The sequence below is a fragment of the Carassius auratus genome, unplaced genomic scaffold, assembly GCF_003368295.1.
Source record: "Carassius auratus strain Wakin unplaced genomic scaffold, ASM336829v1 scaf_tig00008058, whole genome shotgun sequence".
In the NCBI taxonomy this organism is placed as follows: Eukaryota; Metazoa; Chordata; class Actinopteri; order Cypriniformes; family Cyprinidae; genus Carassius; species Carassius auratus.
This window is the reverse complement of record NW_020523902.1, coordinates 365,495-383,935: the sequence shown is the minus strand read 5'-3', so window position 1 is coordinate 383,935 and position 18,441 is coordinate 365,495. Positions and strand designations below refer to the sequence as shown.

Genomic DNA, 18,441 nt, shown 5'->3' with positions numbered 1-18,441 from the left:
ATTATATTCAGTGTCTTCTCTTTTACTTAGTGATATTAGTGCCAGTTTATCAGGAAGTGACCATTTTGTTCTCTTCGATCGGTTGGATGGAAATGGTGCATGCTTATTCGTAAATGTTTTATGCGATATTCCAATTTTGAGTATACGTTTAATTTGCAAATTTGGGTGGAAGCCCAGCTTATATTAGAGGTGAAAATATTGTTGGTTTGTTTTCCTGTCCCTTTCCTGTACCAGTGAATGAAAGGGAGGGTTTAAAAAAATCACAGTGTGGTACACATCTGCCATTGATAACAAGAGGCAATAAAGCTTTCTCTGCAGCAGTGCTGCATCTCTCTAAAATCAGTTTGTAAACAGGAACGGCTGTGCAGAGTGAGACTGAATTAATTGGGGCACGGGACAGCTCTCTATGGGCAGATTCTGCCTAACAGCCTTGCCCGACCATAATTAGGGGATGTTAATTAACATGGAAAATGCACCTTTCTTAGGCCCTCTGCTTTCCTTAGCCCTGTAATTCCATTAGCTTAACCTCGTACCCGCTTATTAACTGTATGACCGTTATTAACTATATGCAGAAGCATGGCGAACAATATTCCTTTTTTTCCGAGCAGTGGAGAGAGGTGCATTTTAGATCCTAAAACCGACTTTTAAATGTGCTGCCACAAACTGGCGCTAGTCACTCCTGCAGCGGTCTGGATTAAAGTGAGTTATGAACGTGAAAAATCCCACAGGGTTCTGCCTGAGTTACAGATGTAGAGTGAGTATGGAAATTAACGCGTGTATAGGCAGTTTCACAGAAATGCTTTTAACTGGCTTCAGTAGAATATATAGTGTTTTTTAAGCCTGTGAACTGATGGTTGTTTTTTGTTTGTTTTTTAAGCTGTAAATTCCAGAAAGATCTCATGTCACACACATTTCCACTTCTGTATCACTGTTTGTGTTTACCTCTCTTCTAAACATTTTATTTCTTGTCTCTCTGGAATCTTGGTTCTGATTGGTCAGTCGCAGCATTTTGCATTTTTTATTTTTTTTTTTTTATTTTTTTAATAACATTTTTTAGGCCTGCAAAATTCATCTAATTTCTAATCGGGATTACAATTATGGATGTCACAGTTGCGTAATCGTTCAAAGTGGAAATTAATCATTTAAAGTCCACTTATGTTATTCTGCACACTTAAGAGGTGTGTTTTGTATTTACATGCTATCTTAAAGGTTCTTCCATTGTTTTAGTATTACATTATAATATCATTCTTGTTTTTATATAATTTAAAAAAGAAACTAATCCGATGTATATTTGACATTTGAGGCTTAATACTATAGAAAATCACAAAATAAAATTCAGTTATTGTTTTCAGCTTGTTTATTTCATATAAAAATATGGCATGCAGTTGTATCAAACAATGGTATAAACATCATTCAATGAAAATTGTGATAATCATAATTAAGAATCGCAATTACAATTAAAGTAATAACCGACAATCATAATTTTTGTCATAATGGTGCAGCCCTACTATTTTTGACCGCTAAACTGCATAATTGATGAATATACAGTACCATTAAAAGGTTTGGGGTCAGTAAGATTGTTTTTTGGAAAGAAGTGAATAGTTGTAGTTTAGTAGGTTATATTAAATAGATAGATGACAGTATAGACATTTGTAATATTGGAAAATAATGTTAAATATTATATTTTTTAACTTTCTATTAGTCAAAGAATCCTGAAAAAATATTAGTTTCCACAAAAATATAAACACCGTTTTTAACATTGATAATAATGAGAAATATTTATTGAGCAGCAAATCAGCATATTAGAATGATTTCTGAAGGATCCTGTGCCACTGAAGTATGGAGTAATGATGCTGAAAATTCATAATAATATGAATAATAAAATAATAAATAAAATAAATAATATATTTTGCAATATTACGGTTTTTACTATTTTGATCAAATAAATGCAACTTTGGTGAGCATAATAGACTATTAAAAACATTTAAAAGTCTTAAGAACCAAACTTTTAAATTGTAGTGTAATAAAATTGTATAGAATCAGTATTTTCATTTATTTTATAAACCGTCTAGGTCAGGGTGATACAGGAGCTGTTGTTTGTTGAGCCAGCCATAGCTCAGTGTGTCATAATGCATGCGCTAGCTGCTAGTCCATGTGACGCTCTGGCTACTTCCCTTCTTGTTCCATACTTACTCTTTTGTGCTGATGAGGACAGAAGTGGCCTGAGGTGGAGAGGTCAGAATGGTGGAAGAGGCGATTGGAAAACACCCCTCTTTGCACTCAGGGGCATTATGGTGTGTCAGCTTGTTCCTCGCGTTGCTTGATGGTACAGTAAGCTGCGCTGAAAGCTAATGAGGTGGACACTCTCCGAGACCTCAGCAGTAACATTCAGATTTCTAGGATTGTCAAAATAGTGCAATTTGTGCACCTCAAAATCTGTCAAACTGACATTTTTCGCTAAAAACAGCTCCTCCCGGTGCTATTTGGAGTGCAGCGACAACGCTGTTAAGTATAAAAAGAGATACCACCTTTACACCTGCCATTAACATGGGCTTTCAGAGATCCGATCACAAGTGTATCGCATATGATAACATTAATTCTGACCACATTTATCTATATCAAAAAGTAATTATCGGAGTTGTTAACTTTCCATCATGCTCTATTTGTGATGCAGCTTCTTTTTTCCTTCTTATTCATCTCTCGCAATGTGAAAAAGGCAACATGCGATTCTCTTTTGGGATCTGGTCATCCGTTTTAATGAACAATATCCCATGAGTTTTCCACTGGACTACACTTGGAATCTCTCATTCAACTCCCCGAAACCTGCCTCACGTCTCTGTCCTGGTTCATATTGGCAGGAGCACTACAAATATAGCTGTTTTTGCTGCTTTTCTTCACTTCTGATCGCTTATAAAAATATATCTTTAAAAATACTCTATAAATACACATACACACATTTTTTATATATGCACTTTTTTTAATTGTCATTTACAACTTAATTAAATGACAGAAACATTTTAGTAAGCACTTTCAAATAATATTAGCATTTCCAAATAATATTTTATTTCATTTTAGTTTTTATTATTAATCTGTCACCTTAAAATTTTTCTCACATTTTATTTTATTCAGGAAATATTTATAATTAGCAAAAATTTATTCTAGAACTCCTTTATGTTTGTTTGTATGTTTATGTAAATTGGGTTTTTTGGGGGGGGGGCATTCTCATCATTCTCATTTTATTTTGTCAGTAATTTTTATTTTTTTGGTTTAATATGCATGTATGTATATGTGTGTTTGTATGTATGTATGTATGTATGTGTATATATATATATATATATATATATATATATATATATATATATATATATATATATATATATATATATATATATATATATATATTTATACATACATTAGGGATGCACCGAATCCAGGATTCGGCCGAATACTGGGCTTTTTGAGTGAGTGAGTGAGTGAGTGAAGTGACATTCAGCCAAGTATGGTGACCCATACTCCGAATTTGTGCTCTGCATTTAACCCATCCGAAATGCACACACACAGAGCAGTGAACACACACACACACACTGTGAGCACACACCCAGAGCAGTGGGCAGCCATTTATGCTGCGGCGCCCGGGGAGCAGTTGGGGGTTCGATGCCTTGCTCAAGGGCACCTAAGTCGTGGTATTGAAGGTGGAGAGAGAACTGTACATGCACTCCCCCCACCCACAATTCCGTCCGGCCCGAGACTAGAACCCACAACCCTTCGATTGGGAGTCCAACCCTCTAACCATTAGGCCACGACTTCCCCCAGCATGATGATGGGGTTCAGGTTCGGCCGAACCTTAGGGTTTTTTTTCACCGAACCGAACTCGCTTGCGCTACACTGGTCGACGTCACGCGGCCGTTGATTGCGTGAAGGTGTTTATATTAGGAGGAGCACAGCCCGACAGTTCGCTCTAAACTAAACTGTTCAGGAATCTTAAGCAACTGGGACGATTTATAACGTAGCAATACAGACCCACCCAGTCACATCGGGTGTTGACGTGGAGATAAGCGTTTTTTTTTTTTTTTTTCGGTGAGCCTTTGATTCCTCTTAGAGAGGATCCTCTTCAGTGGTGGAAGACAAACCAACAGCGATTTCCACTGCTGGCAAAAATGGCAAAAATCTACCTCTGTGCCCAGTGAAAGACTTTTCAGTACTGCTGGGGACATTCCTTCCCACCCTCGCAACCGGCTGTCACCTGTTAATGCAGAGCGTCATGTTTTTTTTTTTTTTTTTATGAAACTCTCATTTCATGTGAAAGATTAGAGGTTTTACGTTAATTGAATTATGATGCAGGAGATGTGTGTGATCTTCCGTAATATTTTTCGTAATATTTGGACACTGTTCTAATCGTAGCCTATCCTACTGTTATAAACGAAAACTAAATAGCCTACTATCCATGTTTATTGAGTTAATGTTCAATTACATTCATTTCAGTTAAGTCACCAAACATATTTTGATTTTTAAAAAGAAAAGAAAAACACTTTTTTTTGCAAGTTTGCATTGCTGCACTTTTATTGAAAGGTTTTGTTGTTTATTTGGGTAAGCATAAGCTTGGTAATTGTCAAAAAAGTTTTTCTCAATTGTCATCCTGGCATAATGTTGCCTATTCTTTTTTTCTTTTCTTCATTGATGTAAAAGGGTTCTTATTTACCCCAGGTCTGCCAATTTGAATGCAGTCGTGTTTTAGAAATGAGCTGAAAAGCATACAGTAGGACAGTACGGCTGAACATGAAACTTATTTTCGTCTCAAGCTACTTGAATGAGGAAGCGTTTTTCTCAAAGGAAAGATCATGGGGAGCAGGACGCTTGGCCATGTTCTCGCCTGGCTTCTTTCCTTCCTTGTTCGCAGCTAATTTGAAATCTCACTTGTTGCTTAGAAACAGTTTCTTTTTTGTCCAATCTCACAGTTTTTGCCACTTTCCCCTCCCTCTCCGCGGCCCACTCTCACTCCAAATAAAAAATACCATCTGCCGCCATTGCGATCCAGTCGGTCGGAGATGCACTCAAGATCAGCTAATGAACCTTTCCAGGATGCCCTGACGTGTACCACACTCAAAGTCAACATCTTTTCGTTCTAGTATTTATGTTGCCCTGGCCCTAGGCCAGAAATGTACTTTTCCAATAGCTTATAGCTGAAAATCGTGTCTAGAAATAGCTATTGATGCTAATAACTGGCTTCACAACTTGAATTACAGCGAGGGTTTTCGGCATTTTTTGTTTTCTTTATTTCATGAGAAATTGCTTGAGCCAAACTGGCAAGTTACTATTTGCAAATTCTCTTGTGCTGAAGAGTTCAGATTTGATGAGTGCAAGTCACGGCTTTTTAAGGTTGATTTCTTTTTAATATGTCTTGCGTCAGTGATTCACACGTCAGTGGTGTGTTTTAGGAAGCTGGGATATATTAACCCCACTGAAGAAGTGCGGTTTCGTCAAAGGCCTTTGATCAAATCCTGTAATCCTGCTTTGAAGGATCATGGTTTTTTGTTTTGCGAGCGATGGACATCAGCTTTGCTTCTCCTTGCAAAACAAAATAGTTTTATCATAAATTACAATTTTAAGTTGGGTGCAAGAATACAGATATAAAATCCAGTAATTAAGTCAAGTCTGCTTTATTTCTGACATAATCTGATTCACAGAAAATCTATAGAATTACATATTAATAATAAGCAGTGAATGCCATTTGTTTGACAAGCAGGTAATATGAAAAGAATAGCTGTATGTTGTTTTTGAATGTGTGGTGTCCTTTTTCCACAGCCTCTATAATTATGTTCCTTTTAGAAATCATTTTTGTGGTGAAACAAGACAAAAAGAAAAAGATACTTAGCATGTGGGGGGAAAAAATGAGTGTGAAGTTCTGTTCCTCCACCGGCTGGTGATCAGAGGTTTTATTGCTGCAGAACTCAGCAGGGCTCTCATGAAAGGAGAAGAAAGACCAGAAGACAAATTCACTCTATTGGAATCTAAAAACCTATTTTATAAACATGTACAGAATCTTTTTTTGTCACATATTTTTTTTGTTTTATTTGAGTTTGCATTTAGTTTTTAGCGGGGTTTTTTTTTTTTTTTTTTTTTTTTTTTTTTTTTTTTTTGTTAGTTTTTCACCTCTGTTGGACCTCATGTTCTCTGATTTTTTTTTTTCTTTCTGAAAAATTTATATTTAGCTACAAATTACGCTAGAATTTACATTTTATTTTAGTCACTCCAAAAGAATCATAATGATTCCAAATGCTTTTTTTTTGGATATTATTTATTTTGCTGTTTTAGATTTAAGATTTTTTTTTAAGTTAAATCTTTATTTTATAAAAAAAAAAAAAATATATATATATATATATATATATATATATATATATATATATATATATATATATATATATATATATATATATATATATATATATATATATATATATGCTTCTTTTTTTTTTTTTTTTTTTTTGCTAGCCTTCTTGCCTAAATGCACGTTTATAAGGCAGCTGTTATAGGTGGACAAAAATAACTGCTTTCATCTTTGGGCATCCAAGTTGCCTTTCTGGCAAGAAAAATAATATTTCAATTTGCATTTGGGAGAACTATGACTTTAAAGGCTGTCAGGGGTAATGGATTCAGGCTGTGAGTGCTGGTGTCGGCTCCCAGCGCAAGTGGCTCCGGGCAGAGGCCAGGCGTTCAGCTTCTCTGACAGACATGAATTTAATAAGCAAACCTAAAAGTGAGAAAAACATGTGTTGTGAGGGCTCACAGAGTATGAACGCGTCCGAATGGGTATTTCTGCTGGATCCTGACATGATTGATCATGTCTGCAGAGTTTCTTTTTTCCCCAATGTTGAGTTTTGAAGGTTTTGTGTGTATTTGTGTGTGTGAACTTGTCAGTGTATCATATGCTAGATATCTGTACACTGTAAACTCGGTGGTCTTATAGGGATATTTAAAAAAAAAATATATATATATATATATATATATATATATATATATATATATATATTTCACTTGCTCATGTTGTTCCAAACCGTTATGACCATAACATCATAATATAATGTTGACTTGCCACTGTGCGTTTTAACAGTGTTGTTATCGTATCTAAAACTATTAAAAATCTTTTTTATTAGTTGAAATAAAGTTGATATAATATAAAGTATTAATATTTGATGAATAACTTAAAACACTTGGCATCTAACTGAAATAAGACTTGAACGATGGTACATTCAGTTCTTCCAAACTAAAATGCCTTTATATAATAGCTGTCCCCTCCATATTGCATTATTGCTTTGGCCTTTATAAAAACTTGAGCTCAGGGGAACCTGAAAACTCCCCTCTGAATCTCAAATGAACTGATATTTCATTTTTTCTGATTCTTAGTTTCTTTTTATGTCTAACTTTGTCACTCGGGTGTTATTTTAGCTGACCTTTATCACACTGGTCGTCGTTGTCCGTCTTTTTTCAGACCACCTGAGCGTGTTCCCCTTCACAGTCAGTGGTGGGGTCAAATCTAGCGGCTTCTGAAAACCTCAGAGGGACCACAAAAAGAACCGTCACCAACCTGCCAGCATTCAGACCTGGCCCAAGCTTACTCAGCATCCCTTACATAAATGATTCAGCAAGTGGAGCTCAGGCGAAACTGCTGTTTTGTTCGCGGGACGGTGTTGATGTTTGAACGGCTTTGGCAAATATCGAGGGGTTGTTTTAGAGATCCTCACCCCTCTTCCTGTCCATGTTATACTCTATCTGTCGTGTGTGTGTAGCGTGAAACCTAAGTGAATGTGAGGATTTAAGAATATTGTAGTGGGATTTCCTCCTTTGCCTCAGATTAGACCCATCTTAAGCCAAAAGACTCTAAAGGAAACCCCTCCTGACAGCAGATGGTTTCAGACTGAAGTGTGAACTTTCTTTGGATGAAGGAAAAAACTTATTCCCGGAAAAGATGAGTTTTGCACTGTATGTTTTAGTAATTGAGAAAAATTGGTCGAACCAACTGTTTTTGATTCACAATTCAACTGTAAAATAAAGATGTTATGGGCAATTTTGTGTCCCAAACGTACTAAATTTCTATTAAAACAAACAAACTGTTTACATTTTGTTTTTAAAGGTCATAATAAAACTTTTTACCATGCCTTATCATTTATTTGTGCAGATTTTGTGTATTTTATGCATGTATTTATGCATATTTTATGCATATTTTCAGTCTTACAATATTTTGATCAAAAAAATGTAACTGTAATTACATTTAACACAACAAAATGAAATAACTTAAGAAAAATGGTTAAATAGTCTATTTAATAGACAGAGCCGTAGATCACATATTGCGTTCATTATCCCAGATGAATTGCGACTAATGAGCGAGATATTGCGTAGCTTGTCAGTGATTTACGGCACTATTAAATGCCGCTCCATTTGAAAGCAGGTGATGGTGATTTAGCGCTATATTGCCCAGCCCTATTCTAAACCATTTTTCTTAAGTGATTCATTTTGTTGTGTTATGTCTGATAATATTCTGTGGTGGAAATTACATTTTAAATAAAATTGCCACCTAATTTTTCTTGCTATGGAAAATGTATAGCTAGATTGTATGTAACCTATTTACAGCTTATTATGAACAGCTTATTTATTACAGCTTATGAATTCAAAAGTACAAATATTTGTATTTATTGAAAAAAAGATGAAAAAAACAATTACATTTTTATGATCAAAATATTGTAAGACTGAAAATATGCATAAAACATGCATAAATATATTCATAAAATACACAATCTGCACAAATAAATGATAATCATGGTAAAAAGTTTTATGACCTTTAAAAACAAAATGTAAACAGTTTGTTTGTTTTAATAGAAATGTACAGTACATTTGGGACACAAAATTGCCCATAACATCTTTATTTTACAGTTGAATTAAATTTTTTTTTACATTTGCATTTAAAAGCAGGTGATTGTGATTTAGCGGTAATCAGGGAGCCAGATTTTCTGACTAGATGCACATGATCATATCGTTAGATATATCGGCCAGCACTAGTTTAGAAGAAAGTCACACAAATGTTCTTTTTATAGGAAGGCTTTTTTTCCCCTTTTTTTGTGAGCGCAAGTGGGCAAAAAGTGGCCATAGTTGAAGAAATGCTCAAATATCATCCACTCAACCTATCTTCTGTTGTCTTTTTTCTTTCCAGGTCACCCTGGGGAAGGTTTTGAAAGCCATTGTGGTCATGAGGAGCCTTTTTATTGACCGCACGATTGTCAGAGGTTATCATGAGAATGTATACTCGGAGGACGGAAAGGTAAAACATTTCATTTCTTTACATGATCAAGTCTAGTTTAAAACTCATGTTTTGGCCATTTTCAAGTTGAACATTAAAAATTAGCTTGAGTACTTCTGGCTTAGGTAAGGATGTGAAATCCCTATTGATAAATTTTAGCGATTGATAAAAGTCTCAGCACAGCTATTCAATAATTCACATGATGTGTTTGGCTCTCTCTTGAACATGAAAAGCATGTTCGTATGCGATAGCCTCTATCCTCACGTCCCCCGTGTCAGGTTGAGCAGCATCCTCTCATTCGTTCTGAAGCGATCTGTACGGCTCTGTGAAAGCTGCACTGTTTGAACACTCTTTGGTGACACTAATATGAGGTGGCCATCAAAGCTGCGGAGATGCTTGATCACAGTTAATTATGGCAGCGATTGTGAATCTTCTGAACCGCTTGCCAGGCTGGTGCTTTGTGCTGTGTGCCGCTGGGCCTCTGCATCCAAACGTGTGTGGTGAGCAACTGCATATTAACCTCCGCAGCTTAATGAAAAAGCTCAAACTGACAGACACAGCAATGCGCACACCAGGAAATCAGTACCACTCCCATTATGGTGGTAAAAACGGATTCGTTAATTGCTGAATGAAGATGAGCGATATGTTTGAAATGAAGTACTTGCATGCTGATAACTGTATGCTTTCCAGTTTACACTGTATTCTGTTTAAAAATTAAAAGTTTTTCCCTAACATTTCAAACAGAAGAGTATAGTGTGCCAAACTGTTGTCCCTAAGTGTTTTATTTGATCATTTGTAGCAGTTGAAAATAAAAATGTATGATAAAAATTATAAATATAAATTTTCTGATAAAGTTTTGTCAGTAATGACTAAGTAGATATTTTATAATAATGATACATATTACTGATATAGATAGTTTTGTGTTTAAATATATGCTCATCTTTAAGTAAGAAACTCAACCTTTCAAAAAACAATTGATAGTAATTGATTAATAAAGAAATTGTGGTTCAATAAATATTATCTACGGGCACCTTTGGGTAAATATTTATTGGAAACCTTATATTGAAAAAAAAATTTGTTTATGAAGGGCATATTAAAACTTTTGACCTTGCATTTAGGATTTATTTTTGCAACAGTTTTCTTGAAATATGTATATTCATCTTTAAAGTATTATTGCATTTTTGGTGTTTTAACCATCTAAATAAATTACATAATCATAAATCAATCTTTAATATTTATTGTGAAAAATTCTAGATTTTTTAAAATTGTACCCAAAGTTATGAATGTTTAATTAAGTAATGAGTCAAAGAGATTATAGCTCATATTACTTTTTTTTTTTCAAGATATATTATCACTTTTACTATCAATAAGTAAAATATTACATCCAATTTGTGGCTAAAAATGTATATTCAGTGGTGTAATGTATGGAATGTAATTAGACTCAAAATTATCAATAGATATACGCAAAAATATCAATGTACTACAACAATTTTATGCATGTATCTTACGAACCACAAACAAATGCCTTTCAATTTGATTCAGGATTAAATGAATGTGCAGCGATTTGTACATCTACAGACATGTTTGCAAATAAAAATGTTCTGTTCTGCATTAATGTATCATAAATTGCTTATGCAAAAAGGAATCCATGCATATGTGGATCAGGTGACATGCGTGCATTAATTGAAGTCTAGTTGGAGTCGATCTTGTTCGGTTCATTTGGATTTTGAGACTTCATTTTCACAGTTTTCAGCATTTCACGTCCCACACACACACAACTACTAACGAACAAGGCCCAGTGCAATTCCTGAACGTGTACACGATTAGAAAAATTTTCGACTGTGCGTCACTACACTGAAACAAATGCTTTTCAACCGATGTTTGCAGAGTTAAGAATTACATTAATGTGCAGCATTTTGTTCAAATAGAGACTTATTTGTGAAAACAAATGTTATAGTTTGTATTAAAAATTCTCATTATTTGTGCATGTAGGGATTAAAATGTGCATTTGTGGATCAGGCAACGCTCGTGCATTCATCCACGTCTCTTCCGATTCTTTGATTCATTTGAATTTTGAGACTTTGAGAGTTTAAATATCTGCTTGTCTTCAGGAAGGAAATTCCAGTTCACAATAGATTTAAAATGATGGAGCTTTGAAATGAGATGTACTGCTTATTTAAAATTAAACATTGGGTTGAGCACAAATAACACAAACAACCAGAAACACATATTGAAAAATTCTGCCAAAACTTTGCATTCTATCCAGTTCCATCTCAATGTTTTCTTCTTATTATTATTATTATTATTTTATCTGTATGAAATGCTGCAGACAATTCCTGCCCTTGAATTTACCTCATAGGTTTTTTTTTGGGACTGTGCAAGATGTCGATTCAGGGCAGTATATCGACAGGCTTCTTTCATTAAACCTTTCTCTGTTCCTTACAATTCAAATGATGCCACATAGCTTACCAAAACCACATGCAAAAGCCCGGGTGAACCTCCAAGCACATACAGAAAAACAGAGGAAGAGATAGGAGAAGGGAAACTATGCTATCAAAGTAGGGCTTCAAAGACTATCTCAGACATCTCTTGGGTAATTTGCGATCTGCCATTCTTTTTACTTCAAAGGGCAGCAGTGTGTGGAGGTGGGTTTGAGGACAGAGGGGAGATGGAGTCGGATTTCTCTGATAAATGCTGACACCGGGCCAATTTGATATTAGAATCAGAGAACATTTTGATTTGTTGTCGTCTTTAAAAACTCTTCTGATGACCTTCACTCAATAGGTTGATTAGTGATGGGGTTTATCGCCCCCCAAACAACAGTCCTGACATCAGACGCAGGGCTTGTCTGAACTGACCTTTAAACTTTCAAATGAAGTGTAGAAGTTTAAGTCCTGCAAATATTTCTGTACTATTTATTAGGGCTGCACGATATTGGGAACAAATTACATTGCAATATTTTATTTTTCTGCAATATATGTTGCGATATTTTTTCTTACAAACAAAAATGGGGTGAGCACACTTACATTCTCATTTTAAATGATTTAAACATCGACACCATTGTGTCAATTGATTAATTTGTACGAGGGAGAGAGAGCAACACAGCGCTAGTGTTGTTTGAAGACGGCTCACTCTCTCTCTGTGTCGCGCTCTCTCTCTCTCTCTCTGTCTCTCTCTAGCACGCTCTCTCTCGGTCTCTCACGCGCGCGCTCGCTCTCTCTCGCGCGAGCGCTCTCTCAGTCTCTCTCTGTCTCTCTCGCGCTCCCTCGGTCTCTGCCCTGTTAAACTTGCATGTGGTTTTCAGTCTTGTCAATGATAAACTTTCACTCTCTGATGATTAAGCTGTGCAATTAATCCGCAAATCACATTCGTCAAGGGCCGGGGATCATTTGGCACATACAGTTAATGAATAACGGATAAACTACAACAGCCTACATCACACATCCTGCGATGTGACTATCGTGGATTCGTACATTGCGATATCGATGCTTAAACGACACATCGTGCAGCCCTACTATTTAGGATTGCCTCTGCCTTTATTTAATTAGATTTTGAATTTTAAAAAAAAAACAGAGGCAAATGTAACCAGACAAAAGGCAGACCACCCCTACACTCCAACTTCTCACATGATGAAAATACAAAGATATGTTTTTAAGTAAGAATCCATGCAGCTCAACGCATGCTGAAACACTTTTAAAACCACTCACAGATTGATTACTCGATCCTTGTAAGCAAAATAACAGTTGATACTGTATGCATCAACAGCTCCTCAAAAACAAAAATGTATTCATTAATTCCAATTCATTATTGATTTAAAGATGTGGTTTAAGTGAAGTTTTAAAATGAGATGAACTCTTTCTGGATTTTAAAAATGCAAACTGCTTATTTAAAATTAAACCGCAGAAATCAATCAGAAGACACAAACAGCCAGAAATCATCCTGAAGAATTCGGCCCAAATAGCATGTTTTTTCTCGTCTTTTAATTGTTTATATGCATTTTATTTCATTTTAAAAAGTATTCAATATGAGGATCTAAAAACACTACAACTTTATTTTATTTTTGCTGCATGTTGTGTAATTGTGTGTTAAAACAAACATGATGGTACTTTTTATCGAGTTTTTATTTTTATTTTATTAAACAACTCTTAAATGTGAAAAGTGGAGTGTATGGAGCACATGAACATCCAGGTCTACACAGATGATAGACATTCACTAAGAGGTTAAATGGATTCTTGGAATGTTGCCGTAATAATTTATGAAGGGTTGGGCACAATAAATGTCAAATTTGGGTACCATGTTATTTTGAATCAATTTGTGACCAGGGAATAAGTATCTATATTCATCGCATGGTGTTTACTTTTCTGTCCTTTTTTTTAGCTTGACATCTGGTCAAAGTCCAACTATCAGGCATTTCAAAAGGTGAGTAAACCAGCAAACACATCACAACAAACTTCTGCTGTTTTTGTTTTGTGCCATGAAGAAACTGCTCATGTATACAGCATCTTTGTTTGGATTGTGATTAAAATGCGGTGATTGCCTTCAAAAAATAAAATAAATATGATCAAATCAGAAGTATCAGAATCAGCCCATTTGCTTGTATATAAATAAAACTGAATTGGTCATGAAAAATCAGGATTTGTGCATCTCTACTGACTTTTGTCAGTGTGAGTACCAAATGTGTTTCCCAACCTTCTATCCAGTGGTCAACTTCAAGAGAAGTATTTCAGTAATTCAGTTACTTGCTAGATTTTTGTCGAAAGTAAGTCGATACTGACATTTTTAGAACCTCATAATACTGGCCTTTCTGCAACACTGGTAGTACAAAATTCAGTTTAATCAAGAGAGCGTGTCTTTCTCATTACCCATATCATACGGTGGGAAATTTTGTAACAGTAATCAAATGATCCTGTGGTTGTCTTTCAGACTGAGTTTGAGCCGTGTGATAAATAAATGAATCAATTAAAATCCTGTGTTCGTAAAATCCTAATGAGATTTCTTTTTCTCAATGATGGTAGCATTTCTTGTCACCTCTCCACTGCTTGCCTTTCATCGCTCAGACATCATTTGTCCCGGTGTTTATTTTTTTTATTACATTTAATTTCACTCCGAGCCACTTCGCCCTCATTTGACAGCCCCCTAAACATCTGGACTCCGGTTGCCTTCTCTCCACCCTCCCCGAATCTCATTAGGCTGGAATTAGAGAGCAGTCCGCTCTGGGGCAGATTAAACTATGTAGTCTTGCTAATGCAGATGCACCTTTCAAAGAGAGAGAGGGAGAAAAACTTGCTTTCCTTTCAAAGGAGAGAGAACGTGCACGACAAGCTGCCCTGGAACTTAAAGCAAGAGGTTGCAAGAACCCGCTCGCATTGAAACTGATCTTCACACATCTGCATGGGCTGATCAAAGCACAAACCTGTTTATTTCTTTATCTCTGGCTGCAAACACTAACTTGAACCCAGGCTCCCTCAAACTGGAGGGACGGGCCCCCTCTCATCTTCCCCTCCCAGGTGTCACTTCTGTATTCCAGTTTTCCATGCTCTATTAATTAAGCATTCTTTACACTTCCCCGCTGTCCAATAGTTTTCCCACAGAAGTTTTAAGTGTTTGTAAAAAAGCTGCTTTTTCTTTTTAAACTTCAATAGTAGTAACCATTTGAGTTTCTTTTCCCATGGTGCATCAATATTGATAGGTATTAACCAGGCAGTTTCCCATAAGGACTTTGGTCAGCATTGGCAGTCTAATGAAACGATGACGGGAGATTGAACTGGGTCATTTTTCAGTCCCTTTCTGTAATTACTTCAGTGATGGAAAATGGGATTTTAGGGAAAGTAATAAGGTTATGGTGTTCTTCTGCAAAATTGGACTTAGGAGTTAATCTAAAGGTAGGTGGATTGGTCGGAAAATGGATTTTAATTAGGATTTCTTCAAATGTGTGCTCGTGTATGCAAAGACATATAAAATACATATATTTTGCTTAAAGAAAATAAAAAATAGTTTTAGATTTAGACAATAATGCACATATGTAACAGGGTTCCCACACGTCCAGTAAAATGCATTGAAATGAGAGGAAATGTAAAATGTCCTGGAAAGTCTTGTAGTTAAATAGAAAATTACTATTAAAATTTTTTTTTATTGTATTTTCCTTTAGCCAAGAAATAGTGTAGCAGGCAGAAAAGCTCACTTGTTCACAATCCTCAAAATATTGGAAGAAAATCTAATCATAATGATATCCCACACTTTTGTACAATTTAAAAAAATATATTATCTCTATTAGATTGCTAAACAAGCATAAGTTAGTTAAGTTCCCCAATTACAGACCACCTTACTGGCTGTTAAATAGATTTGCCTTTATGCCAATTTTGTTAACTGGTTCCTCATATTTTGTTTTTGTTTTGTAAATGTGGGCAGTCATATTTTAATGTAGTCGCTGTACACATTCTGTTGTGTTTCTCAGTGATCTTTTTTCTCTCAGGTCACTGATCATGCAACCACAGCCCTGCTGCATTACCAGCTCCCCCAGATGCCTGATGTTGTAGTTCGCTCCTTCATGGTGGGTATCCATTGACATTGTGCAAGAATTATTACATGCAATTATAACTTTCTGATTTTGGCTGTTGTGGTGCTGTTTAATGAGAGGTTTTCCACATTGTAAGAATGCATGAAAGACCATTCAAAAGATGATGACAAAAACATCATCGAGGTCAAGGGTTCGTTTCCCAGGGAACATACATACTGAATCAATAGCTTGAGTGCACTGTGTAAATACCATAGCTTTGAATAAAAGCATGTGCTAAATGTATAAAATGGCATCACACTCTGCCCTGAAAAAATAAATGTTGACTTTCTATTTCTTTAATAACTTCAAGTTAACCTTATCGCTGCTTGTATATTTGTGTGTGATGTTAAGCATTGAGTCTGGTCTGTCTTTAAATAGTCTGCCGACCTCTGTTGTACACTTAGAAAAGAGAGGAGAGATTGATTTCTTCTCCCTAAGATCAATGTGGAGCTATTCGGATGGTAGCTGGAATCGTGGACCTTCTCCTGTACACGGATTTAAACCCTACAGTTGATGATGACACTCTGAGGCCATCCCCAGGACAGCTTATTCAGAACCTAAAAAACCCATCACCAGTCTTCAGACTCTCAAAAATAAGAGCTCCTTTTTGCTTTATAAAAGTATTTTTAGGTAAGTAGGTTAGAATGGTGGACCGACAGACAGATGGATAGACAGGAAGATAGGATGGATAAATGGATGGATAGATGAACAGACAGATGGGTAGATAAACTGTTAGATAGGATGGATAAATAGATGAAAATAGATAAACGGACAAACAGTTGGGTAGATAGACAGACAGGTAGATAGGATGGATAAATAAATGGATGGATGGATAGACAGACAGATGGGGAGATAGACAGACAGGTAGAAAGGATTGATAAATGGATGAATAGATAGATAAATGGACACACAGATAAGTAGATGGGATGTATAAATGGACGGACGCACGGATGGACAGATAGATAGATGAACAGAAAGATGGGTAGATAGACCGGTAGATGGGATGTATAAATGGAGGGACAGATGGACAGATAGATAGATGAACGGACAGATAGATAGATGGATGGATGGATGGATGTGCTGGACTTTTGTGTGTGCTAATTGGAGTATGAATAACAGGGAGTCAGTGGAGGGTGGTTTGGGCCGGCAGATGAATTAGGAAATCCACTGCATACTGACAGGTGCAGGTAAACCCCGACGGTGCTGAGCGGCCCAGTGAAGTCGGGTTAGAGAGGAGAGCAGATGTACTCCTCCTGCTGTTAATCAATGTCGAGTTGTGACTGCTGCGAGAGCTCACAGACCGTTTAGTTTTTGGAGGTTTTAACCAGTCAGATCTTAGATGAAAGGCACTTGTGTCATATTTGTGTAATATTTGTGTGTTGTTCTTTTGAGCAGACCTGGTTGAGGAGCTACATCAAGCTTTTCCAGACCCCGTGTCAGCGCTGTGGCAAGTACCTGCAGGAGGGCCTTCCTCCAACATGGAGGGACTTCCGAACTCTGGAGGCCTTCCATGACACCTGCAGGCAGTGACGCTGTCCTGGAGCACACAGTATTACATGGCTTGGCTTGGAAAACTCTTAAGATTCATTGGTCTGTTATTCTGCAGATATCTGTGTTGTGGACAGTTTTGTATATATCATAAAGACATTTTTCAGCCTATTGATTTCCGCAGCTTTGCTCCATCCTCTTTTAGAAAAACATTATTTTCCATATTGATATCACAAATTTTTATCACATTTGTCAGGAGGAATTGTTAAATGCTGATGGGTTTCAGATCATAAATGGTTAGGTTATCTTCCACAAATAGGTCATAATCTTTAATGTTGTAGGTGGGGACATGCTGTCTGATTGGATGAAAATTGTATCCATTTTTGACCTTTAATTAAACTGCCTTTTGTTATTCTTGTCCCACATCTTGTATCAATTTTCTTTTTTTTGGGGGGGGGCTTCAAATAGGTCAGGGCAGCACTGCATTTGCTGGTCTAAAAACTTTGCAAATGTCAGCAGAAAATGTTCTTGCTTTTTAAATATGCTTGTATAAACTTTAGAAACCAATGCAAAATGTACAAACAGTTCATGAAAAATATATTGCAAAGTAGAGTACGTTCTTATAAATGTATGACCCTGGAATCACAATTTTTTTATTGCTTATCAAGCCAGATTTAGCCAGAGTGATGAAGGCTCTCGATGAGTGTTTGTTTTCTAACCTCACCTGACATGACTTCACTTTCACAACACCACGTTGTACATGCAAGTTTGAATTATTGAACATATCTTGTTTGAGACATGATACATTCAAACTGGCCATCAGGACCGGAAAGAAAGTGACTTTGAAAGCCAACTTTTCAAGTGTTACGTGTTTAACCAGAAACCTCAAGTCAATGTAGTTTCAACAATAGTGTATGTTACCATTTTCTCATTTCATGTTTGTGAAGGGCATGAATTTGATCTTTATGGAGCCAAATAGATTCTCATTTGAACATAAACCAAAGTTTAATCAGATCAGCTGGAGCTACAGGGCTGACTGTGATCTTAATGTACTAATGTACTCTGAGAGCTTGATATGCCTTACATCATGAAAAGCCAGCCTAGTAGA

General features: G+C 36.1%; 1 protein-coding gene across 1 annotated transcript in view; it reads left to right on the top strand.

Annotated features, from left to right (window-relative positions):
- The window catches only part of LOC113071768 (mediator of RNA polymerase II transcription subunit 27), a 60,669-nt gene extending 42,911 nt beyond the window's left edge, over positions 1-17,758 (top strand). Inside the window, exons 5-8 of the mRNA XM_026245070.1 lie at positions 9,203-9,310; positions 13,667-13,708; positions 15,762-15,839; positions 17,241-17,758. Coding sequence (XP_026100855.1) covers positions 9,203-9,310; positions 13,667-13,708; positions 15,762-15,839; positions 17,241-17,375 — 363 coding nt within the window. The 3' untranslated portion in view covers positions 17,376-17,758. The remainder of the gene's footprint in view (positions 1-9,202; positions 9,311-13,666; positions 13,709-15,761; positions 15,840-17,240) is intronic.
- The last annotated feature ends 683 nt before the right edge of the window (positions 17,759-18,441 follow it).